The sequence below is a fragment of the Anabrus simplex genome, chromosome 2, assembly GCF_040414725.1.
Source record: "Anabrus simplex isolate iqAnaSimp1 chromosome 2, ASM4041472v1, whole genome shotgun sequence".
Taxonomy (NCBI): Eukaryota; Metazoa; Arthropoda; class Insecta; order Orthoptera; family Tettigoniidae; genus Anabrus; species Anabrus simplex.
The window spans coordinates 938,277,295-938,303,645 of NC_090266.1; the positions used below are offsets into that span (position 1 = coordinate 938,277,295).

Here is a 26,351-nt window from a genome sequence, read left to right on the forward strand (position 1 = left end):
TATCCTAATACACTACGTTGTCATACATTATTACTCCTACTAAACTGTAGTATTAACGCACCATTAAACGCTATTCCCAAAAATGTATCCCGGTTTAGAGATTCAGGGAGATCTCTACAGTGTCGAGATCTCCCAGCTTGTCGTGTCTAGATCTCCCCGAGTTTCATTTGCAGGCAAGAGGTCGCAACACTTACCAAGCTGAAGGTTTGGCGATTTGGAAATGAGATGACCGCTTCTCCGAAACTTGCTTTGTGCGCCTAACCTAAAACATTATCATAAAAGTATCGCATATCTACCTATTTCGTTACACAACCTACTCATCATATTATAGCAAGTTACTTTTAAATCATATATCACTTACTTACTCACCTTCAATTATTCATATGCCTTGTATTTATAGTGATAATCTTCAGCTAACAGGATGACCATGAGCACAAAACCACACGGCTCCAGTATATGTAGTTGCAAGTTTGATCTGTGCAGTACTGTGGTTACCAGAGGCGCTAAGCTTAAAAATGTCGAGTTCTCCCTCATGTCGGGATCTCCCTAAGTTACCTTACATGTTTGTCATCTTTAACTTATTCGTAGCTTACAAATTCTTCTTTCACCAGAATAAATACTCCCCCTCCTACCATTCCTATCCTATCTCTACGATACACATTCCAGTTCCGTGAGAAAATTTCTGCATCCATTATATCATTTCTCAGCCATGATTCAACTCCTATTACAATATCTGGTAAGTATATATCTATTAAATTACTTAATTCTGTTCCTTTCTTTACAATACTTCTACCGTTCAGCACTAACATTTTTATGTCATTCCTACTTGATTTACAGTTCCTTGTTCCCTTCTCACCGCTCCCTAGGACACCCCGTTTCCTTCATTGTACCTCGCTATAACCCTTCTGAACAAATTTCCTAACTTATATGTATCACTGCGGTTTAAGTGAAGTCCACCTGAGCGCAGATCCCTATCTCCTACCCAGCCATCAGGATTTAGAAGTCTCTACTCCCAGTTTCCCACATACCCACTCCATAGTCTCATTTAAATACCCAACCCAATCACCTTCCAGTCAGTATCCCTTCTACACAGTATTCCACTGATAACAATCTCCGCGACCTTAAATTTCACCCGTGCTCCATTTACCAGGTCTCACACATCACCAACTATGTTGTTACTTATAGCTGCTTGTCTTACGTTGTTAGTACCAACGTGAAACGATGCCACCTTCTCTTTTTCCCCTCCTCCTTCTCTTCTACTTTCCTCAACATCTGCCTCAACCTAATTCCTGGATAACACTACAACTACAACACTCCGCCCTGGTACCCTTTCCTCCACACATTTTTCAGACATGTCTGACAATGGAATCTCCCATGAACAGATCCTCAACCCTACCCACCTCATTTCAACCCCTTCTGTCCTTGGCAGTCCTATCTTGCCTGACAACTGCAGAAGCTACTTCCTCCTCCCTTTTCTCCACCCCATGACCATGTTCCACCTGTCCTTTCCTATCCACTACTCCAGATTTCCCTTTCCTATCTTTTCCCTATCTCCTACTTCCACAATTATCAGCAACAGTTCCCTGTTCCCCATCCTCCCTCGATTGTTCTATCTACAGTGACTCGTACCGATTTCTCACAGACACCTGTCCTGAATTCTGATCCTCAATGGAGGCCTTGGCCTGCAATCTCCTCCCCCTTAAAACACTAGACCACCTGTTTCTACAACTCACCCTTTCCTTCCCATCCCCCTTTTACACCTACTGTATCCTGTACATTGATCGCTAGTGACCTACATTCCTTCCTGTCCTCTGAGAGAATCATAATCATCTCCCTCAAACTCTCCAAATCTTCCCTCATACTCCTTAATGCCTGGCCACACCCACAGTTCCTACACTTGCACTTCTTAGCCATTCCTTACTAGCCCTTTCCAGTCCCATCGTCGCCGTAAGACCTATCTGTATCGGTGCGACGTAAAACAACTAGCAAAAAAGAAAAGGAAAGATTAGATAAATTATTCTGTACAAAATAAAAATGGAAGGAAAGAAATATTGTCTAGGAGAGTTCATAAAGATCACACGACAATAAGGTAATTAATATAGGCTACTAATACACTAAAATACTATTTAGTTGCACGATTTTTTCTACAGCACCCTATCAGGATGAACATTTCTGTTAATTACTGGAAACAGAGAATAATACACAATAATTACACAATTCTAAACTTCAGTTAAATCTACCATAATTACTATAACAGAATTCTAATAAGAGAGTTACTACAGATACCACAGATACTATACTACACACACATTTCACAGTAATGGAATAAACACACTATTTTCTAAGAAGATACTATAATACACTACAATCAGTTTAAACTACATTCAGACTACCAGGACTCTGTGAGAACTGGGGAAGCGTGAAGAAGGTGACCCAGGAAATGTATCTAACCATAATTTAGTTATCACAGCTGTGGTTACTGCATTAAATTTGTGTTATTCAGCTGAGCCGGTAAGTGATGTAGAAAAATAAATCATCATGCGTCTACAATGCGTTAACGTGGACCCCCAGGCCTACATCCTAATTACTGGAGTGAAGAAACTAACAGTGGTGACAGTAGATGCCAGTGAAAACACCCAGCAACATCAGCCTAGCTTTCTAATTCTGCCAGCTCCAACTCCAGTCGCTTTACATCCCGTGGAGTTGATTATATTATAGCCTATAGCAAGGCAGTCCACTCCAGGTCAATAGATACGAAGCAGCTTTCGGCCTGAATCATACGCGACGAAGTTCCGTTCATTGTATACGCTCAGCATAAACTATATTTGACAGGTGACGTAATTAAACACATGGGCCGGTTGCATCCTATGTACGCAGGAAAGTGCATTAGGCCGTAGTACCAAATATGTGAACTCTGATAATGAACATTTTTACGAAGGGACGTAATAAAGTATAAACATATTTTTTTCGGTGATCTATGCGAACAGACTAGCTCAGTTATGGTACAATCCCCCTCGCTCTGTTTCCACACCCAAAGGCACCTAACGGTGAAGAGGGGCCTAATTTTCATTCTACAACAAACTCTAGCGAAAGCAAAACACTTATTCAAATTTAAAAGTGACAGTTTTGGCGCCAATATTATAACTTAACTCCTAGCTATGTCCCGCTACGTTGTGACGGAATATTTGCCGTTTTTGAAACTCACAGAACTGCCCGAAATTATTTCTTCATGTATGATTTTAATAAAAGAAGACATACTGTGACAAATGGCACATGATTCAATGTAATTCACTGTATATAGGCTTATACACCACTCAGTGCCCTAGAAGAGAAATTACATCAACTACTTCGTCCATTTGAGCTTCAAGCCCCACTATCGAATGCTACTGAACACATCCATTGCTCGACATAAAGTACTGAAGCTCTTGGACGGGATGTGGTTCCAGAGCGTGCATGCTCTGACAATAAAACTTACTCGTTTAGTACCATTATTGAAGAATAGTAAGAATCTACGACAATCTTCATCATATGGCTCACTGTCTTTTGATATCCTGCTTGTACAAAACTATGGAAAGGATGGTTAAACACCGACTACAATGTTGTATAAAACATCACTAGGAGCTTTTACATCAACAGACGGATTTCTGTTGGGAAAGGTACAAGAAACACACTTGTACATCTAACTACAAACATCTAACTTATTCTGAGTAACAGCAATTACGTTGGAGCGTTGTACACTGACGTTCCTTCTGCCTACGACAGCGTACTTATCCAGGCTTTTAGAAGACAAATTACGCATTGGGAACCTAAGTTGTCTATTGGAATATAGACATCTCCACGTGATTCACAATGGCATGTCAATTGGTCCTCGGATGATATCACGAGACCTTCGAAAGGGCTCTATTCTAGTACCGTTGATTTCTAAAATTTACACAGTGGACCTCACATCTAACATTTTTCCTGAGATATAAGTTCTACAGTATGCGTACGATATTTGCATTTATACATAAGCTAAATCCTGATACATTCCTTTCCATATAAGTTGGTGGCGCCATATTTAATACTCAACATCGACCAAAAATTGACGATCTCGGAACATCCATTACATCCTCCGTAAATGCCATATTTCAGCCAACAGCTTACGAGACATTAGTGGCTCATGGTGTGGCGTGACCTAAAAATGTGCTGTTTTATTACCGATCCTTGATTCGAACTCTCCTGAAGTACGGAAAGGGATGTTTTGCTACGGCCTCCAAACCTTTGTTGGCTAAACCTGAAAAATGTTAGTACGAGGTCCTCATGTTTCGTATGGCTTCTTTTTTTTTGCTAGTTGATTTCCGTCGCACACAGATAGGTCTTATGGCGACGATGGGATAGGAACGACCTAGGAATTGGAAGGAAGCGACCGTGGCCTTAATTAAGGTACAGCCCCGGCATTTGCCTGGTGTAAAAATGGGGAACCTCGGAAAACCATCTTCAGGGCTGCCGACAGTGGGGCTCGAACCCACTATCTCCCGTTAACTGGATACTGGCCGCACTTAAGCGACTGCAGCTATCGAGCTCGGTGTGTTTCGTATCGGAGCAATGTTGTCAACCAACGTAAGCTCTGGTAATTGAAACACTTGAACCTCCTCTCCATCAACGAACGCAGTGTTAGTGGGAAAATACATTCTCAAGCTCTTCCAATAAGGAAGCTCTTCAATACTGTACAAGATATCCAAGCTGACTACCCCAAAAGAAACGTCTACCGGTAACTGCATCGCTGTCAGCTTGTATAGCCACCTGACAGAATAGCCTCACGCCCAACATATCTACACAGAAGGATAGAAGGACTGGAATTCAAATACACTAGATAGTGCTTATATTGATATAGATTCTGCCTTATGCAGTGAATTCAAGATATCTCCGACAGCATCCATATTTTACGCCCGGTTTTACGGCTCGAGTAGGGATCCTACCATATTCTACAACTCTCTCTGAGCGATTTATTGTCGTGTTATATGATCAGCGTTGCAGAACCTTTATACTACTAATATAGGAAAATCATCCTTGATCCTCGTGCAGAAGTGGTAAAAGGAATTCGGACACAGAGGAAGAAAGTTTCATTTGTGTGGGTTAAAGCCCAATTACCGCCTATTATTACGTCAATTCTCCACAAAATTGACCAGTCTGTCTATCTAGAATTTACACTGTAATATGGATTTAACTGGCATCGACCCTACCCTACCACAACTATTTCACTCCTCACCTCCTTTTGTTCCGTGGCATACTCATGTGTACCAATGAACGTCAAAGATAAGCTCATGTTTCGTGCATCTTAACCACAGCAGATGAAATAAATAAATCCCTTCCATAATTCACTGGCTGAGTGGGCTTACCCCCGGACACCGTACACTGAACACAACAACCAAATCCCTACCCACTTTATTCGTCCATTTACGTGCTCCCTTCCTCGTTATCTTCCCTTACTAGAATATCATTGACTCTTAACATTTCCTGACGCATCATCTTTCCTGACACAGCCAGTTCAACTTTCTGTCTTACATAAGTCCCATTGATATTGATAGCTCCTCATCGAATTCCTTTTCTTTCACAAATTTGTTTCCAACGAGTCCCGGACTTTCAAATGGAAGCGGGACACCGTCACAAATAGGTTTGGTATTTTTATAGATATTGTTAACGTGAACCAAGAATCTGTGAACCCAGTGTTGGCCTTATACAGAGTCCAGGAGAAAATTTTAATTTTAACGGTTTAGAGGTCACCAGTGGATTGGGTACTCCTATCTGCTTAAGCACAATGAGAGCCAAGTCGAATCTGGCTGACTGCAGCACTAAAGATGTCTTTGATACCAGGCAAATGTTTGGGTTGCACGTTAATTAAGGTAATCGCTAGCCTTTCCTCATTTTTATGTCGTTGAAAATACTTGTCGAGAAAATACGGTAGTCAAATAATAATATTGCTCAGTAAAGAAAATCATGCCCTGGGCTTTGTCTTCTGCCACTTTCTCTACATGTGTTTTTATTTCTGTTTTACAGTCTAATGCTCTTTTTGATGCTTAGACATCTAGCCATAGGACTGCGACAATAGAAAATACTTAAAAAGGGCATCTCGCCGTAAAACCGAGCTAAAATTTATCTCAATTATTATCACGTGGATTGGTTAGACATCCAGACGGAAAACTACCATTCGCGTGATTTGAAAACGAACGTACACTCCCAAGCAAAATACACACACACACACACACACACACACATACACACAGAGAGTCGATATTTTAAAACTAGCACTTACCCCTTTGAAAAAATGCGGAGATTGTACCTAAACACCGATTTTTATGCTCAGCCAAGAGATTCGCGAATGCAGAAACAGGAGCATTGAGCAAAGTAACTCTGGCTTCGGGGGGAGGAAACGGGACTCTCGTATCAGGCATCTTCTTATTTGGTCTCAGAAGGCTGTGGTCGTGTTTTGCGTTAGGACAGACACTGTCTTTCTGAGCTCAAATAAGCTTGTTCGACCCTGACCTAGTCCGGTAATGTTTGAAGGTGCTCAAATACGTCATCCGCATATCGGTAGATTTACTAATATGTAAAAGAACTGCGGGACATAATTCCGGCATTTAGTTGTCTGCAGCTGCTGGCTTTCCAAGCTCAAGTTAGCAGTTTCGATTTTCGCTCAGCCCGACAGTATTTGAATGTCCTCAAATACGTCAACCCAGTAGATTTACATAAACCAATTCCTGCGAAAAAAATCTAGCACCCTACATCTCCAAGCGCTTATGATGAACATAATCTCCCATAAGATTTTCTGAGCTGAAATCTAATACGCTGGTCACTTTTCTAAAGAGGTATTGGTCCAATAATTGGTTCAAGCTGACCACGCATTATCTCGTGATCTGCAGGTCTTCGAGCTGAACAGTTAACCGACCACACATCACCTTTTATTTTAATCTGACCAGCTGAATTCATAACGTTTCGATTTTTTTTTTTGCTATTTCTTTACGTCGCACCGACACAGATAGGTCTTATGGAGACGATGGGATGGGAAAGACCTGGCAGTGGGAAGGTAGTGGCTGTGGCCTTAATTAAGGTACAGTCACAGAATTTGCCTAGTGTGAAAATGGGAAACCATGGAAAACCATCTTCAGGGCTGCCGACAGTGGGGTTCAAACCCACTATATACCAGATGCAAGCTCACAGTTGCGCGCCTCTAACCGCATGGCCAACTCGCCCGGCATTTCTATTATATTAAGGTCGTAAAGTGAGCATAAGCGTCATATCTGAAAGTAGGATATTTAACTAGTGAGCCTGCACAGACTCGGAGTTCAATTCCTGCTTCACGCCGACTACGCACCACCTCATAATTTGTGAGTTCAAAATTTTATTCACACATATGTACGTTAATAGCGGTTCTATCGAAAAACATTACGGTGCTTCACCAAAGTTGTAGAAACTAGGATAACCAATTATTATTCTCATACTGTGGTTTACCGTACTCGTAATAGGAGAGATAATCGCGAATTTACACTTATTCCGAGTTGTAAGAAAGTGGCTGAACCGAACGTAATGAAACTCGCTATGTGAAGGTTAGAATAAATCGCGTAGGCTCTGAATAATTTTACTCATGCTAGCTGAAATGGTAGTATAAGCGAATTCTGAAGTTTCATCCCCGCATATCTACGTTAGCAGCGGTTGTATCGAGAAATATTACATAACAAAAGTAGAAGAAAATACCATTTCTAATCATTTTTGTCCGAACATTTTTACCGTACTCACTATAACAGAGGTAATCGCGAATTTATGCTTATGGCATGTTATTAGAAAATTTTTGAACAAAGTGTAATGAAACTCGCCATGTAAATGTTAGGAATATAGTGATATCGTGTAGGGCATGAATAATGGTATTCACGCAAGCTGAAATGGCATTTCAGGGAATGTCTAAATTGTCATTCTCGCATGTCTGCCTTATTAGCAGATCTATCGAAAAATACCATGTATCCAAAGTGGTAGAAAGTACAACTTCCAAACATTTTTGTCCTAACATTCTTTTTTCCATAGTGGATACGATAATGGAGATAATCTCTTATTTATACTTACGCCGAGTTATAAGAAAATGACGGAAAAGAATGTAAGTACTACGAATAAATAAAGCACTATCTTATATAGGCTGATAATTTTATTCACGCTAGCGGAAACAGTAGTTATGGAAAAGTCCAAAAATGTTAACCTCACATATCTATGTTACTAGCGGTTCTATCCGAAAATCTATCTATATATATAAAGTAACTTGTCCTGACTGACTGACTGACTGATTCATCATCGCCGAGCCAAAACTACTGGACATAAAGAAATGAAATTTTGGGGATACATTCATATTAAGATGTAGGTGCTCGCTAAGAGAGGATTTTTGGATATTCCGTCGCTAAGGGGGTGAAAAGGGGGGTGACATTTTAAAATGAGTGTATCCATATCACAAAACTTTAAAAGTTTACAGATGTAAAAATTGGTATTTAGAATCTTCTTAAAAAATAAGGAAACACGTATTTTTTTGTTTTCAGAAAATCCCAATAGGAGGGGTGAAAAAGGGTGAAAAATTGGTTGAATGCCTTTAACAGGATAGCGGTATTTATATCTCAGAAACTGAAGATATTACAGACCTGAAAATTGGTAATTTTGATCTCTTTTAAAAATAAAGGAACACGTATTTTTTTTGTTTTAGGAAAATCCAAGTAATGGGAGGGTGAAAGGGGGGTGAATTTTTAAAATGAGTGTATCTATATCTCAAAACTTTTAAAGTTTATAGATGTAAAAATTGGTATTTAGAGTCTCCATTAAAAATAAAGAAACCCGTATTCTTTCTTTTCGGAAAATCCCAATAGGAAGGGTGGAAAAGGGTCAAAAATGGGTCTGAATGCCTTTAATGAGGCTACTTATATTTCAGAACCTGAAGATATTACAGACCTGAAAATTGGTGTTTGGGATCACCTTAAAAATAAAGAAACACGTATTTTTTGATTTTTGAAAATCCAGTTAACGGGGTGGGGGTGAAATGGGGGTGAATTTTTAAAATGAGTGTATCTATATCTCAAAACTTTTAAAGTTTATAGATGTAAAAATTGGTACTTAGAGTCTCCTTTAAAAATAAAGAAACGCGTATTTTTTTCCGGAAAATCCCAATAGGAGGGGTGGAAAAGGGTGAAAAACAAGTTGAATGCCTTTAATGAGGCTACTTATATTTCAGAACCTGAAGATATTACAGACCTGAAAATTGGTATTTGGGATCTACTTTAAAAATAAAGAAACAGGTATTTTTTCGTTTATGGAAAATCCAAATAATGGGGGTGAAAAGGGGGGTGAATTTTTAAAATGAGTGTGTCTACATCCTAAAAATTTTAAAAGTTTACAGATGTAAAAATTGGTATTTACAATCTCTTTTAATAATAAAGGAATACGCATTTTTTGTTTTCTGTAAATCCCAATAGGAGGGGTGTAAAAGGGTGAATAATGCGGTGAATGCCTTTAATGAGGATACATATATCTCAGAAATTGAAGATATTACAGAACTGAAATTTTGCACATGGGATCTCCTTTAAAAATAAAGAATCACGCATTTTTTTGTTTTTTTAGAAAATCCAATTAATGGTGGTTAGACAGGAGTGACAAATTGGGGTGGATTTTTTGAAAGACTATACCTACAGAATATCTGAGGAACGTAAAATGTTACAGACGTAAAGAGTGGGTATTTGGAATATCCTGTAAATGTAAAGAAACATAGGTGATTTGTTTTTTTTTGGAAACTCCACTTGAGAGGAACTAAAAAGGGGTGAAATTTTAAAATGAGAATTTCTACAGTATATCTCAAAAAGCATAACATATTACAGAAGTGAAAAATGGTATTTTTATCTCTATTAAAACGAAAGAAACGTATATTTTTAGTTTTCGGGTATACCACTTGGGTGGAAAGGGGGGGGGTAAACATAACTGAACATGATGTTGAATTCCTTTATTTAGGCTGCTGATATTTCAAAAATGAAGATGTTATAGACGTGAAATTTGATATTTGGAATCTGCTTTAAAAGTAATTAAAAGTAAAGAAACACGTATTCTCGGAAAATCCAATGAAGGGGGGAGGGGTAAAAGAATTGAAAAATTAATTGACTTAATTGTATGAGAATACGTACATCTAATTAAAACTAAAGTTGTTACAGACGTGATAATTGGTATTTGTATCTCCTTTAAAAACAAAGAAAAACTCATTTTGGGGGGGAACCATCTTGGGGGAGGGGGGAATGAAAAGGAGTTGAATTCCTTTCATGAGGATACATAAATCGAAAACTAAGTCTTGATAATTGGTATTTAGAAGATTCTTTACCATTAAAGGAACAAGTATTTTTGCCGGAAAATTCATTTGTGGGGGCGGGGGAGGGGGGAGAAGTGGGAAAGGAAGTGAAAAAAGTGAATTATTTTATGGGGATACTTATATCTCAAAACTGAAAGTAATAGACGTCAACATTGGTGTTTGGAATCTCCTTTAAAAATAAAGAAACACGCGTTCATTTAATATTTTTGGTGGGGGGGAGGTAAATAAACTTAACGGCGGTGGGGTGTAAAAGGAGGTGGGACCAATTGATTTTCCTGTTCATAATGTACTTATAAGGAGCCTCTGTTGCTCAGGCGGCAGCGCGCCGGCCTCTCACAGCTGTGTTCCGTGGTTCAAATCCCGGTCACTCCATGTGACATTAGTGCTGGACAAAACGGAGGCGGGACAGGTTTTTCTCCGGATACTCCTGGTTTCCCTGTCATCATTCATTCCAGCAACACTGTCCAATATTTCATTTCATTTGTCATTCATCGATCATTGCCCCAGAGGAGTGCACAGTTCCTATTGCCGCTAGATGGGGCTTTATTCATTCCATTCCTGACCCTGTATATTTTCGATGTACTTATTCTGATCATAAACAGATCATTTTTAATCTTTCCTGAGTTCGTATTTAACAGCCTTCGGAGAACGTTCTTAGATTACAGTAGATTCTCCTGGCATATAAGTAAAAAATGTTAACACATTTGAAATAAACGATAGGAATGAGATTGACCGTCCAATTGTTCACCTCTATAATAAGGCCAATAATGCACGGAAGTATGTGTTTCGTATCGCCAGAAATCCCGCACACTTGCCTACGCGCGACAATGGTGCTGGTCACATTGTCAACAATGACAATGGCAGCAGATGTAATTTACCGCCAAGTAGCGGTCTAGCGTCTTACTGTGGAGACCAGAACATCTATAATAATAATAATAATAATAATAATAATAATAATAATAATAATAATAATAATAATAATAATAATAATAAAAATAATAATAATGTTCTGGACCGTCGTCAAATGTGATGCCGCGCTGGAAACGGGTCCTGGACGGGTAACGACTAAGAATGCAGTGCGGCCGCGGGTTCATTACCGCCAAGGCACCCAAGACGACACCACGCCGGATCTCCTGAAGGATTTGATCCATATTAAAAATGTTTATAGGAAAAGATGGCAAAGATTTAGGGACCCAACTGACCGGGTGGAATACCTGGACCTAGCCCGGGAAGTACAAAATAGAGTGCTGGAAAGAAAGATTGAAAAATGGGAGAAAATTTGCTGTAATCTCTTAGAAAATGAGTCAGAACGCGAATTTCGGTGGATTCTCGCAGAAGACGAGTCAGATCGCGAATTTCGGTGGATTACATACCGTATCTAAAACAATTAGCATTCAATTATTAATTTCAGTATAATACCGTAGCGAAGCACGGGTATCTTGCTAGTAAATATATAAAAGAACATGTCATGACTCACTGACTCACTGACTGACTGACTGACTCATCATCGCCGAGCCAAAACTACTGGACATAAAGAAATGAAATGTTGGTGATACAATTATATTAATATGTAGGTGCTAACTAAGGGAGGATTTTTTGATATTCCCTCCCTAAGGGGGTTGAAACGCCTTTGCTGGCAGGACCTAGTGTTTACATTGCACTATGTCTTCTGGTATGGGCTAGAGTAATTCTGTTACTTTCATTGATCTGCCTCTGTCGTATACTTGGCTATGACAATATGAAAGTGACTGAGGTATGAGTGATGCTAGTAATGCCATTCCTTCTGCTGCCAGTCTCTGCTATGAATGGTGTGAAAATGTTGCTCATAGGGTCGGTTGGTGCATGCATTTCAGTGGGCTTGGCAGACTGACATATAATAGCAACTTCTGGCTCGGTGAGGAAAGCAACGGGAAACTACCTCACTCCTCATTACCCTAGTGCGTTTCTTCAGTGATGCCTAGTCCATCTATGACAGCTGATGGCAGAGCTGTTGAGGATCCAACCAGCCTTAGGGCTGAAGACTGAACATACATACATACATACATACATACATACATACATACATACATACATACATACATACATACAAGGGGGGTGAAAATGGTGTGAATATTATTATTATTATTACCGAGCTCGATAGCTGCAGTCGCTTAAGTGTGGTCAGTATCCAGTAATTGGGAGATAGTGGGTTCAAGCCCCACTGTCGGCAGCCCTGAAATGGTTTTCCGTGGTTTCCCATTTTCACAACAGGCAAATGCCGGGGCTGTACCTTAATTAAGGCCACGGCCGCTTCCTTCCAATTCCTAGGCCTTCCCTATTCCATCGTCGCCATAAGACATATCTGTGTCGGTGCGACGTAAAGCAATTAGCAAAAAAAGATATTATTATTATTATTATTATTATTATTATTATTATTATTATTATTATTATTATCAAATACACCGCAAACGGGAAATATCTGGGCGGCAATGGTCACTTACAGTAGTATAATAATAAATTAATTACCCAACAACAAACAAACAAACAAACAAACAAACAAACAAGAGTAAAACAAGCAATTGTATGGAAAGAAATTACTACAAGAAATACTACTAATTTAACATTCTAAATCCTGCATCATCATATACTAATTCATACTAAAAGTATATATTTCCAGTGCTTAACACTACGGCTTACAATACTACATGTTGAGCTCACTACTAGCTTAAAATTATAAGTGATAATGAAGTGACTGTAAACCATAATTACCCTACAACAACAACAACAACAACAACAACGAAAACAAGAGCACAACAAGCAATTCAGTAGAAAGAAAATATGACAAGAAACAATAGTAATTTAAATTTATAAATCCAGCGTCATTATATAAAAATTCACACAGAACTTAAGTATTTCCAGTGTTTAACCCTACAACTTACTACTAGCTGAACATTACAATAAGAATAAAGTAAAGTTAAAAACATAACTACCCAACAAGGACAACAGCAACAGTACAACAAGCAAATCACTGAAAATAAAATATTATAAGAAATACTACTAGTTTACGTTTAAAATTCTAAATTCATCATCACCATCATCATATACAAATTCACCCAAAACGTTAGTATTTCCCAGTGCTTAACACTACAGCTTACAATAGTATAAGTTGAACTTACTATTAGCTTAACATTACAAGTGATAATAGAGTAAAGTTAAAAACATTTGTAATTACCCAACAACAACAACATGAATACAACTAGCAATTGCCTGGAAAGAGAATACCATAAGAAAAACGACTAATTTCACAATCTAAACCCAGCAGAAAATCACAAATTCGGTTTCCGTAAATTAAACTTTTACTTTTCACCTTACACTAGAACTAATTATCTTCTTATATGATTTGATACCCAGGGAATATAACCAAGACTGCTGCAGGTAATTTATTCCAATTCCTTATGGTCCTGTTTACAAAGGAAAACTTGCCCACATCCTTATGCTGGTTTCTGGACCTAATTTTATGCTTTTGATCATTTCTCGACAAGTGCGGTGGAGGTTCCAACCTATTCCTAATACTACTCCAGGCAGCCCTTCCTGTATAGCTCTTATAAAGTCCACAAAGGCGAGCTGTAGATCTTCTAGATTCAAGACTTTCCCAATTAATGGTATTCCTCCTATTCCCGGTTACGAAACGCTTCGCTCTTCTTTAAACTTTTTCTAGGGAATTCATCAAACCCACCCTGTACGGATCCCACCTCGCAGATCCATATTCGAGAATCGGTCTTACCAAGCATTTACAAGCTCTACGTTCGGCACCAGAATTAGCTTTCTTCAGATTCCGCATAATAAAATGTAACGATCACCAGGATTTCTTAACTATATTTTCCATTTGCTCTGACCAGTTTAAGTCTTTTCTAATAGTAACACCTGTGTACATAGAACTATCAACTTCAACATCACTTTCCCCCAAAATTTCGTAATCCCCTTGCCTGTCATTTTCTTTTTACTGAAACGCATTTTCTTGCTTTTTTCCCGCTGTGGATTTTCATTCGATTTTCACGCGCCCATTCTTCAATCTACCTAAATCCTGTTGAAGCAATAGTTCATCCTCCTCTGTCATTATCTCCCGGTATATGACGCAGTCATCGGCAAAGAGGCGCATTTCCGATTTTATCGAATCAGACATATCATTCATGAAAAGCATGAAAAGAATTGGCCAACGCTACCCTGAGACACACTGGACGTAACATTGGAGAAGGTAGCGTTTCTCCCACGCGCACCCGCTGAGTTCTTCCTTTGAGGAGCTCTCGTATCCATTTCACAACTCTGACGTCAATGCCCGTACGCGCTAACTTGTTAAGGAGGATGTCATGTGGCACAAGATGTGGCCTTAGCAAAATCAATTACTATTGCATCAATCCTTGACCACTGTCGAGCTTATCCGATATATCTTGACATACGGAACAGAGCTAACTTTTGCAGGAGAAGCCTTCCCTAAAATTTCATTCCAGAAGAGTCCCATTTTAACCTCAAATAATCTACTATTAATTGCTCCATTTGTTTGCATACGATTGACGTCAAACTTACCGGTCTGCGGTTATTCAAGTCGCTCTTGTCACCCCCTTTGTGAATAGGAACTACAATGGTCGACTTCCAATCTTCTGGAAACTTCGTATTCTTCAGTGATATATTAAATATTATTATTAAGTATCGTATGATCGCTTCATTAAGAGAAATATCTTGACAATATTTTAAAATTGAAGTTCCTGGAACCCTTTTGTTAAATAAATACGAAGATTGAAGTGAGAGAAAGAGAATCTGGCCCACTTCCCTTTTTTTGTTACTTGCTTTACGTCGCACCAACACATAAAGGTATTATGGCGACGATGGGATAGGAAAGGGCTAGGAGTGGGAAGGAAGCGGCGTGGCATTAATTAAGGTACAGCCCCAGCATTTGCCTGGTGTGAAAATGGGAAACCACGGAAAACCATCTTCAGGGCTGCCGACATTGGGATTCGAACTCACTATCTCCCCGATGTAAGTTCACAGCTGCGCGGCTCTAACCGCACGGCCAACTCCCCCGGTTTATTTTTCCTGAGTTTGAGAAGATATTCACACAATGTTGCAGCTTTAATTTGGAAATCATTATTAGTTTTCGGAAAATTGTCCCTGAATAACTGTGCCGCTGGATTAAAAACCTTTCCGTAGTGCTTATTTAATGCTTCCACTTTATATATATCTGTCCTCGCAAATATATCCCCATATATACAAAGAGGAAGAATTGACTAGTTCTCTCACTTTAATCTTCGTATATATTTAAAAAAGGGTTCCAGGAACTTCAATTTTTATTTAAAATATTGTCAAGATATTTCTCTTTAGCAACTATCTTTTCTGCTAGCAAAAGCTTCACCAAACTTCTATACTCCACTTTGCACGTATAATTATTATTTCTTCTGTTGAACGCCCTGCTAGTCTTACGTTTAAGCTTCCTAACAATCGCGGTGTATCTAGTATGGCGGATCTGAATTTTCCTAATTACCTTCATAGGAACGAATTTATTCAGTCCAGTATTTAAAATTGTTGTGAAGTTTTCCCAAATTTCGTCCATCTCCTTGCCCTCCTTTGACCAATTAGTATACAACTTCAAATACCGGGCGAGTTGGCCGTGCGGCTTGGAGCGCTCAGCTGTGAGCTCGCATTCGAGAGATAGCGGGTTCGAACCCCACTGTCGGCATCCCTGAAAATAGTTTTCCGTGGTTTCCCATTTTCACACCAGGCGAATGCTGGGGCTGTACCTTAATTAAGGACACGGCGGGTATATTGCGCATTGGTATCACCCAAATATCACTATAAAATTTGTCACAAATGGAACATAATAATTGCTTTTACACATATCAAGTGAAAAATCCCTGGCAAATTAAGAAATATTTGATTTTTGTAGAATAGTATGTATACGTACTTTACCACTTTACAAGTACATTTGGTGTTGCGCTCACAGTGACACACGTATGTCTTTTGTCTTACACTTTCAACGATTTCGTGTGTGGTCTTACACTTTCAACGATTTCGTGTGTGATATCTGTGTTCACTGAAGTTCTTTGCTTTTTCTTTGCTTTCGTTTCATTGCTTCACTTGTCAAACATCATCATTTCATGAATTGTATCGCGATATGCAATATTTAATAGGCGACAAAATGGTATGGCCAATGTACATAAAAAAAATTCAGTGCACCAGTGATTTATTGGTCCAGGGATCGAGCTACTTTCGTTCGAACAGAATTAAAAATATTTATTGGTCCAGGGATCATGCTATTTTTTGTTGACCTCCATTTTGCTGTTTGAACTGGCCGCTCTAGTCATATGGACAAAGATAATGAGAATCTACAGACATAGCACTCCCATTCCACGGTGCTAGCCCTGGACCTGAAGAAAGTAACAAAAGACGGCACCAGCAGCGTAGTACGCCATAAACCAGTCCTGTCTACAAGCCTTAAGTATGTTTTCATATTTCTCAAATAACGACGGTATTTCTTAATTTTCCAGGGATTTTTCACTTGATATGTGTAAAAGCAATTATTATGTTCCATTGTGACAAATTTTACAGTGATAATTGGGTGATACCAATGCGCATCGTACCCGGCCACGGCCGCTTCATTCCCATTCCTAGGCCTTTCCTGTCCCATCGTCGTCATAAGACCTGTCTGTGAAGCTGCGACGTAAAAAAATAGCAAAAAACAAAAAAAACTTCAAATAGTTTCGAAAACCTACGGTGTCTCCACTCACATAGCACTAAATAGTCTTAGAAATTCCCACATTCCTCGTATTACAAGTTTTCCAAGAGATATCGACTGCCACTGCACTGTGGTCACTAATCCCACGAATTACGTCACAAGTTATAACTGTGCCATCAATTCTGAATAGAAAAACTTCCAAATGTGCTCGTTTACGTCTGCGCTTTGTAACGACTTGGGTAAAGCCATTATTCCACACTAATAAGTTAACTGCTTCCTGCGAGAGGCCGACCATAGTTGACCCAGCCCAGTTTACTGACGGTAGGTTTAGATCTCCTGCAATTATAGTTATTTTCCCGTAGCTTATATTTGCACACGTCGATTCTGAAAGACGAGTGATCGTGTTTAAACCTGATTTCGGCCGGCTATATGCTCCAATAATGACTATATTTTGTTTGCCGGGTGCATTATTTACCTCCTCCCCAATTATTTCGCAGTCATCGAGAACACATTTTAACGTACTGCTTAACTATGACCTCACACAAATGAAAATTCCCCCTCCTTTCGACCCTCTATCCCGTCTAAACGTCAGAAATTTTGACTTGTTCTGAATTATATATATATTATCCGATAACCAACTTTCCTTTCCCACAATTATATCAGTGTCACTCGAATCAACTAAGTTTTCGAATTTTGTGATTTTATTACCAATACTTCCGCAGTTTACCTGCAACAATATAAAAAACTTACCCGATCCGGTATCACTGACTCTCACATCATATATCACAAAAGTTCAACAGTTTAAGGAAGTAAACATTGGCAATTGGTATTTGGAATCCCCTTTAAAAATTAAAAACACGTATTTTTGTTTTCCAAAAGTTCACTTAATGGGGAGAAATGGCGTGAAATGAAGTGAAGTAGTTGTATCCTTTTTATCAGGATGTGCATATCTCAAAAAAGCGGGAGATGTTACAGACGTGAAAATTGATACTTGAATCGCCTTTAAAAAAGAAGAAACACCTATTTTTTCGGCAAATCCACTTACGGGGATTAAAAGAATTGAAAAACCGGGTGAATAAGTGAAGGAGTTGAATCCCTTTTGATGAGGATACATATATCCCAAAAACTGAAGATGTTACAGACTTGAAAGTAGGTATTTGGAATCTCCTTTATAAATAAAGAAATCCGTACCGTTTGTTTCCGGGTAGTCCATTTAAAGGCTGAGGGTAGGGGGGCAGTTGGAAGGAAGTGAAAAATTTAATTCTTATACGGTCATATATCTCGAAAACTGAAGATGTTACATGCTTTAAAATTGATATTTGGCATCTCCTTTATAAAATAAAAAACACACATTGTGTTGTTTCCAGAATTTTTCTCTTAAGGGGGGAAAATGTATTGAAATATCGGGTGAATTTTTAAAATGAATATATCTTATCTTGAAAACTTCATATGTTATAGACGTGAAAATTGGTATTAGGAATGTCCTTTTAAAATATGAAAATATACTGGTTTTTTATTTCGAAAAATCCATTTATCGGGGGCGAGATAAAAGTTGAATTCTTTTTATGAAGATGTTACAGACGTGGAAATTTATATTAGGGATATCTTTTAAAAATTAAAAAGACATATTTTTTGTTTTGTTTTGTTTTGTTTTCGACTTGAGCGAGGACTGTTTCTCACATGTACAGTTCTATGTCAACTGTTGCAGAGATTGCTTTACCAGTGGTCACCTTAGCCCCCAAACGGCAATACTAAAAATTTTGTTTATAAAGAGGTTCTAGGGTAAGTGAATCACAACTTTTCAGTGAGTTTTTATACTTTAAGAATGTTCAGATAATATCGTCGCTGGAAAGGTAAAAGGTTGTATTCCACAAAGCTCTTCCTATCAGTTATTCTCCTTAAGACTGGTCACCCCTCCCAGCCACATATGGATACGCCGTCCATCAGAACAATGTCCGTTGTGTTCGTTTTCCTATGTCGACGATTAAACGAAAATGAACCTTACATGCATTGTACACTAGGAGTGCGCAAATACGTAATGCAAACGTACATTCCTACAGTACGGTACTGTAAGGTTCATTTTCCTTTACACATGGGCATAGGAAAATGAACACAACAAAATTTGTTCTGATGGACTGCATATCCATACGTGGCTGGGAGGCGTGACCAGTCTTAAGGAGAATAATTGATAGGAGGAGCTTTGTGGAATACAACCTTTTACCTTTCCAGCGACGATATCTTAGTGCAGTAACAAGGAACGATTACTTGTATCAAATTACGTAGTCTACGCGAGCGAAGCCGCGGGTAACAGCAAGTACTACATTAAAAACTTGTAAAAAATACAATGTGCAATAATTATTTTCGTATGCTTCCTCGTATTGACTATGATAACAGACATAATTGCACATTTCGACTTTTATTACAGTTGGCTTAAGTCTCACTGACACAGATAGGTCTTATGGCGACGATGGGAATAGGAAAGGGCTATGAGTGGGAAGGAGGCTGCCGTGGTCTTAATTAAGGTACAGCTGCTGAGAAAAAAGAATACAACGGAATAGAATTTTCCGGGCTGCCGACAGTGGGGTTTGAACATACCAACACGCGATTGCAAGCTCACAGATGTGCGCCCTAACCGCACGGCCAACTCGCTCTGTAAATTTAGAGTTTTGATGAGTTGTCTAGATCACTCTGTAGACATAATACAGTCTAGACATAACATAAAATGCACTCAATAAGGAAATCTGTCTCAGCTGTCAACTTTCAAAATACGCGTGCCCTGTTCCAGATCATACCACCTCCTTTAACTCAGATGCACTCTGTCAGCAGTCAACAATAAAAATAGGCGGCGCGCTACCCTTTATAGCACATCGTCATCTTTGACGCGAAGTGCGCTCTATGAAGTACTCTTTCAGATGTCAACATTCAAAACGAGCACGCTCTCCGACAGCCGTCATTGTTCAAAACCCTACTCATTATTATAACAGAGATAATCGCTAGTTAAGACTTAGGATGAGTTGTAAGAAAGTAAGCTCTCTTGCATACTGTCACACGCTCTCCGGCAATAAACTAATGAACTCTTACCGCATATGCTGAATTCTCTAGCAACAAACTAATGAACTCTTCCCGCCACCTGTCAACAAACAATTGAACTCTATTTCCCTCCACCTTCCCATACCACTATAATATGACATTTGCTGCCATCTATACCCCTCCACTTTCCCAAACGACTACTGATGCATTGTGTATCCCCAATACCCGCCTCGCTAGCCCATAAAAACGACTGCAGACACTGCATGTCAGGTCTCGGCCCATAAGTGGCCACGTCTGGTCCGTGGTCCGAGAGCTCTGCACTCTCACTGACCAACCAAGCAGAGGAGGGGTGGCCACAGATTAACCGTGGCTCTATGCCTCTGTATTCAGAAGACGGAGGGGGCTGGTCCCCACCGTCGGCTGTCCTAAGAATATTTTTTCCGTGGTTTTCCATTCTCCTTTACTGAGTCAAATGCCGGGACAGTTCCTAGTATAGACCACGGTTGTCAACCCTTTTACCTTCTCCGCACATTTCCTTCTCCGATACGAATCTCCTGGCTTGAGAGACGGCGTCACCGTCTAGGTGGCCCGCTTCCCCCTTCAGGGGAGGAATGAAAACATGTAGTACTAGTAGTAGTAGTAGTAATAATAATGTTATTGGCTTTACGTCCCACTAACTACATTTTCGGTTTCCGGAGATGCCGAGGTGCTTGAATTTAGTCCCGCAGGAGTTCTTTTACGTGCCAGTAAATCTACCGACACGAGGCTGACGTATTTGAGCACCTCCAAATACCACCGGACTGGGCCGGGATCGAACCTGCCAAGTTGGGGTAGTAGTAGTAGTAGTATTATTAGTGACACAAGGCTATCACTTTGCTGAGAACAAGCGAAGTGATCACTGCTGGTCACTAGCAGTCCACCGCCCTCGATCATCAAGCCTGAGTAAGGGGCAGCAAAGGCGACCGGCAAGTTTTGGCAGACCGAGGTGTGGAACCGGTCACTAACAGGAATGATGGACTACTACATGGAACCTGTGAGCTTAGGTGATGTTATAACGTCATGACCTTGGTGACGTCATGACGACGTCAGAGGTCATTGACCCTACTAACACTGCACCAATCAAATATGCTGGTTCAGCAACATTCAAATCGCCCACCGTGGTTCAGAACAGCTTTTGCCCTACAGTGGTATAAAACGGTTAGGGCTATGAATGGCCGTCTTAGTGAATGTGATGCACGCTTCTATTGTACAGTCTCCAGAAATATATTTCTAATTTTCTGTACAGGGAATCAAACCCACATCATTCCGGGTGAAATTAGCAAGTATTTATTGCCTTTTCTATACACCCCTATATATTCCAAATTTTTAGGAGCAATGTAATTATTATGTAGTCATAAATATAGCTTAACCACTTTTTACCCGCTAACTACATCTGAATGACAAATGTAATTATCTGTGTTCTATCCGCAGGTTCAAATAAAGAGAGCCGTAAACCTCGCGAGCTTCAACAAGACCGGTAGAATCCTCCGAGCGTGGCGGGACTGTACTGGTGAAAGGGACCACCTCATATTTTATGACGGAGCTAGCACAGATGATCCTGTACTTGTCAAGTTTTGTGGTGGAGATTGGTTACCCAGAGTGGTGTCACGAGGACCAGAGATGTTGGTTGCCTTTCATTCGTCTCCGTTCAGCATTCCTCTTCACTCTGATACATCCCCTTCCCCACTGAGAGGCTTTGAGCTTGATGTGGATATAATCTTCGCTGACTCAGACTCCTTCGATTACTCCAGGGATAAACGCAGGTAAGGAGATTATTTTGCACTATTGATTATAATTAAACTTTGGATTCTTGTGTACTACAGCATTTTATGACAGGTAAACGCAGTAACGTTTATTGGAGGTTGTCTTTTCGATGGTTTTATGCTAGTTGCTGTATTTCTACGGCCTCAAAAAGGCAATATATCGTACAAACGAGGGTATAACGAGGGAAGAATTATCAGTTAGATATGTTTGAATGGCACAAGCTATTTCAAGAGGTGACGGAAGTCCTATTTGTTTTAGACAGAGAATGTTGGTATCACTTACCCATTATAAAAGCCAATAATAATGTTTTTGATGTTATGTCCCACACTCTAACCACTTACCAGGTTTTCGATGAAGTCGAGGTGCTTCTAATCTTGACCTGCATGAATTATTTGACGAGCTGTTAATCCTACCGGCAAGAAGCTGTCGTATTTGGGAACCTCCTGATACCACGGAGTGAACCTGGATCGAACCCGCCAACTTGAGCACAGAAAGACAGCTATCTACTGCCTGAGCCCCTCAGAATGGCTGTGAAAACCAACTAATATGGCTGGGGATGTCGGAAAACTAACCCCATTTCATTCAAATATTTGCAAATCACCTGGCGTGGTAGGTGAAAACCCGTAAGAGGCCGGTCGTGCCACGGGGTTGTTTATTGGTGTCGCTTATAACCACATGGTTTGCAGATCACCATCAATAATTGAGTCGTATGCGCGAACAAACGTCTATGTTACATTTTTGTGGAATTTGAGATATTCACAGAACAAACATCTATGATGTGTCCTGGATATGTATTTGCAGGTAGTTTGAGCATATCTCAACAGATGGCTATAGTATTCCGGAAATTGTGAAGAGAAATGCACTTGAAAAATAATGGAACAAAAGTCTATGTTACATCGTTTCACGCGCGAGCGCTCGACAATGTCACGAATTGAATGCAATGTAAAAAACACATTCTAGTCCGGAGATTCTTCTGGTTTGTTCAGTCTTATATTACTGAGTGTATTTAGTTACTCATCGAAACCATAATCATGCAATCAGACGATAGTAGTGGTCGTAATATACTGTTGTCCCCAAGCAGTATACACAAGTTGACGAAAAACAGATGCAGGAAAAGGAAACGTGAGCCTAGTGAGTGGAAAGATGTACGCACCAAATCATTATAATTAGAATAAAACTTTAAAAAAACACTATTCTCCTCAGCTTGCATACATTATGTACGAATGAGTGAGCGCGTGCACTTATAACATGTTGATTTACGGAATAAAAGTCTATGTTACATTCTCTCGCGTAGCCATGTCCCGCGATCAACAATTATCTTTATTGCCGTTTTTCTCAATATTTAGGGAATGTAACATAGACGTTTGTTCGCGCATACGACTCAATTGTACTTTCTTCGTAAGCTTCTCTTAAGTTCGCTAATGAATATTGACAAATGGAAATATTTTCTTACACACTTGAATTCCACTAGTACCATCGGGGTGGAAGTGGTAACATTTTGGGAGACCCTTGAGTCAACTTACATAACTTACGAAGTTAAAGATTATTACCCTTACCTTAGAAGAGGCAGAAGTGTTCATTGTCATGGCTGAGGACCCACCAGCCCGCCTTAAGAAGTATTGATACATTTATATTAAAACTGGATGCAAACCGATGGATCTTTTCCAGAATAGGCGGTTGAAGAAACACTGCTATTTGTTCAACTAATTCACCAGCATTGACAAATTGCATTGCCAATTGGGGAGGAATAAAATCTCGTCATTTTCACACCAGGCAAATGCTGGGGCTGTACCTTAATTAAGGCCACGGCCGCTTCCTTCCAACTCCTAGGCCTTTCCTATTCCATCGTCGCCATAAGACCTATTTGTGTCGGAGCGGCGTCCCCTAGCAAAAAAAAAAAAAAATCTCGTCACACCAGACCAACGGTTTTTAACGAGACAATGGCCCAACAGGCCAGGTCTCACCCCATTTCCAAAGGCTCTCTGCTATGCACCCATGATGTGTTTGACCAAGAAACGTACGTCAAGAATTGTTAGTAGAGTCTGGTGATATTAGTAAGGCACTAAGAACAAGAGACTATCGCCCTCCGTAGCTGTTGCAGTGCTCGCTTGTGGAGCAAATTCCGAGAAATTTCTCAAGCTGTACCCTGGAAATTATCCTGCTTAGATTCATTGCTAAGAATGTTTTACAATGCTCGATGAAATGTTCTTTAGCATCCCCAGCATAACCAAAGAGCTCTTCAATGAATTGATGTTGTATGTAAGTAATACGTTTAAAACATTGCTACAGATCATGTTGCCTGAATACACTGATTCGGTTGTAGCTCTCTGGTTATTCAACTGACCATCATCATCATGGACCATGTAACGTCTACAGTGTTAGAAGTAATGTAAGTTATTGTACCAGTCTTACAGTTACTAAAAATGCCTCTTAACATATTTTATGAGACTGAATGGTACAGACGGCAGAGCATTAGTTCTCTGAGTCCAAGTTAGTGGGTTCAAACCCGGCTCAGTTTGGTGGAGGAAGTGCTCAAATATGCCAGTACCTTGCAGTACATTTTCCTTCGCGTAAAAAAGAACTCCTATGGTACAAACTTCCGGCACTTCGACATCTGTTACAACCTGAAATGTAGTTAGTGGACGTAAAATGAATAAAACCAACAACGACAGCAACAACACCAAATTTAAAATAGTTCATATTTACTTCAATGTACTGCCTGCTGTCATTTCTTGATGGATACAGTACTTTTGCATCCATCTCTTGGCACAGGCCAGAGTAAAGTGTAGCTTCCACCGAAGTCCCAGTCAACATCCATGGCTATGACAATATGGAAGTTGCTGGGGTATGGGTAGTGCTGAGTAATGACATTCAGAGCATGACCAGTGCATCTGAGTGTTATGAAAGGTGCTGTTCATAGGGTCAGTTGTGCTGCAATAGTACTTTCTGACCCAGTGAGGAAAGCAATGGCAAACTACCTCACTCCTCATCTTGCCTAGTACGCCTCATTTTGGTGCTGCCATTGGTTTTTGGGGTTTCCTCATAACCGCATAACCTTTGGTGATGCTATTTGAGGATCCAACCAGCCTCTGGGCTGATGACCTAACAGACAAACTTCAATGTACCTTCGAAACACTCAACTGATCATCGCCGTATTCCAGACATGCACAGATCAAAAAATTAGGTGAACATATTTTGTAACGTCTGGTATGTGAACGTTAATTTGGTAGATGGTGTCCCAATGGTCTTACTGCATACCTTGAGACCTTAGTTACTCAGAGTATGTCAAATGGAAGTTATACTACATCCGTAGGCGTAGCCATGCATTAAAATATCAGGTGACCCCTTAGAAAAAAGTGAATAGCGGTGCGTCCGTGCGTTCCTGCGAGGTACACAGACTACTGCGGTCATTTGAGCACATTTTAGGTAAATGAGCACATCCTATGGGACATCTTAACGAGGTTCAAGTCGCAAGGGTCGTGACTTTGATCCAGGAACGATGGACTTTTCGTCGTGTTGCTGTGGATCTCAATGTGTCACCGTCAGTTATTCGACGCTTGTGGAATCGCTACAATGAGACAGGCGAGTTCACAAGGAGGGTTGGACAAGGTCGTGGACGCATGACAATCCCACAGGATGAATGATATCAGACCATCTGTGCGTTGCGGCGTCGCTCAGCAACCGCCAGAAAACTGCAACAAGACCTCAGCAGTGTCACTGGAGTCACGGTGCCTGACCAGACAGTAAGGAACAGCAGCAACATCGCGCAGCTCGCCTTCTGTTTGCCGTACCCACGTCAACTGGCAACTTCGCCAATGGAGACCTCCGTTGTTCACAGACGAGTCCAGATTTCCCCTGACACAGCGTGTTGGACGTCAGCGTGTATGGAGACGCCGCACAGTGGGTAATTTCTAGCATCCAGCCGGCCAAAAATGATATTTTCAACCCTTGGCTTTGGTGCGCATTGTCTGTGAGTCGTGTTTATAAGACTCTTGAGTACGGTAATTAAGTATTGAAAAGTCGCGTTGTCTGATTATCTAATCTCACTGAAGGCCTAGATTGGCTCTCCTCCGTTAGGGCATCATATTCTGGCGAGGCGAGCGCGCAGTTATTATTATGTGAGGGGTCAGTAAAGACGTCAGAACTAAATATTTCTTTAGCTTGCAATGTAATTATATTAGATGAAGGTGTGTGTTTTATACAGCATGTAGCTTTTTCTGAAAACTGCTATATTGTTGTCCGGAATATGCACTTAAAATTCAGGTACACGGTGTCCAAGCGCTATCTAATTATACAAATTTGAGCTGACTTTCAAAATGGATTGCCTTTGATTTCCGCATTGAACGTCTTTTGGATGAGTTATCTATACTTTAATGAATATAAAACTGGAACTTTTTGCTGAGACCAGGCGCGACCATGAGAGTAATAAAATAATTTCAGAAGCCATGTACTCTG

The 26,351-nt window shown here is 40.0% G+C and overlaps 1 protein-coding gene across 1 annotated transcript in view; it reads left to right on the top strand.

Annotated features, from left to right (window-relative positions):
- Nucleotides 1–26,351, top strand: part of LOC136863746 (uncharacterized) — a 96,849-nt gene that overhangs the window by 17,338 nt on the left and 53,160 nt on the right. The window contains exon 3 of the mRNA XM_067140098.2: nt 21,564–21,895. Within this exon, the coding sequence (XP_066996199.1) occupies nt 21,564–21,895 (332 nt within the window). The remainder of the gene's footprint in view (nt 1–21,563; nt 21,896–26,351) is intronic.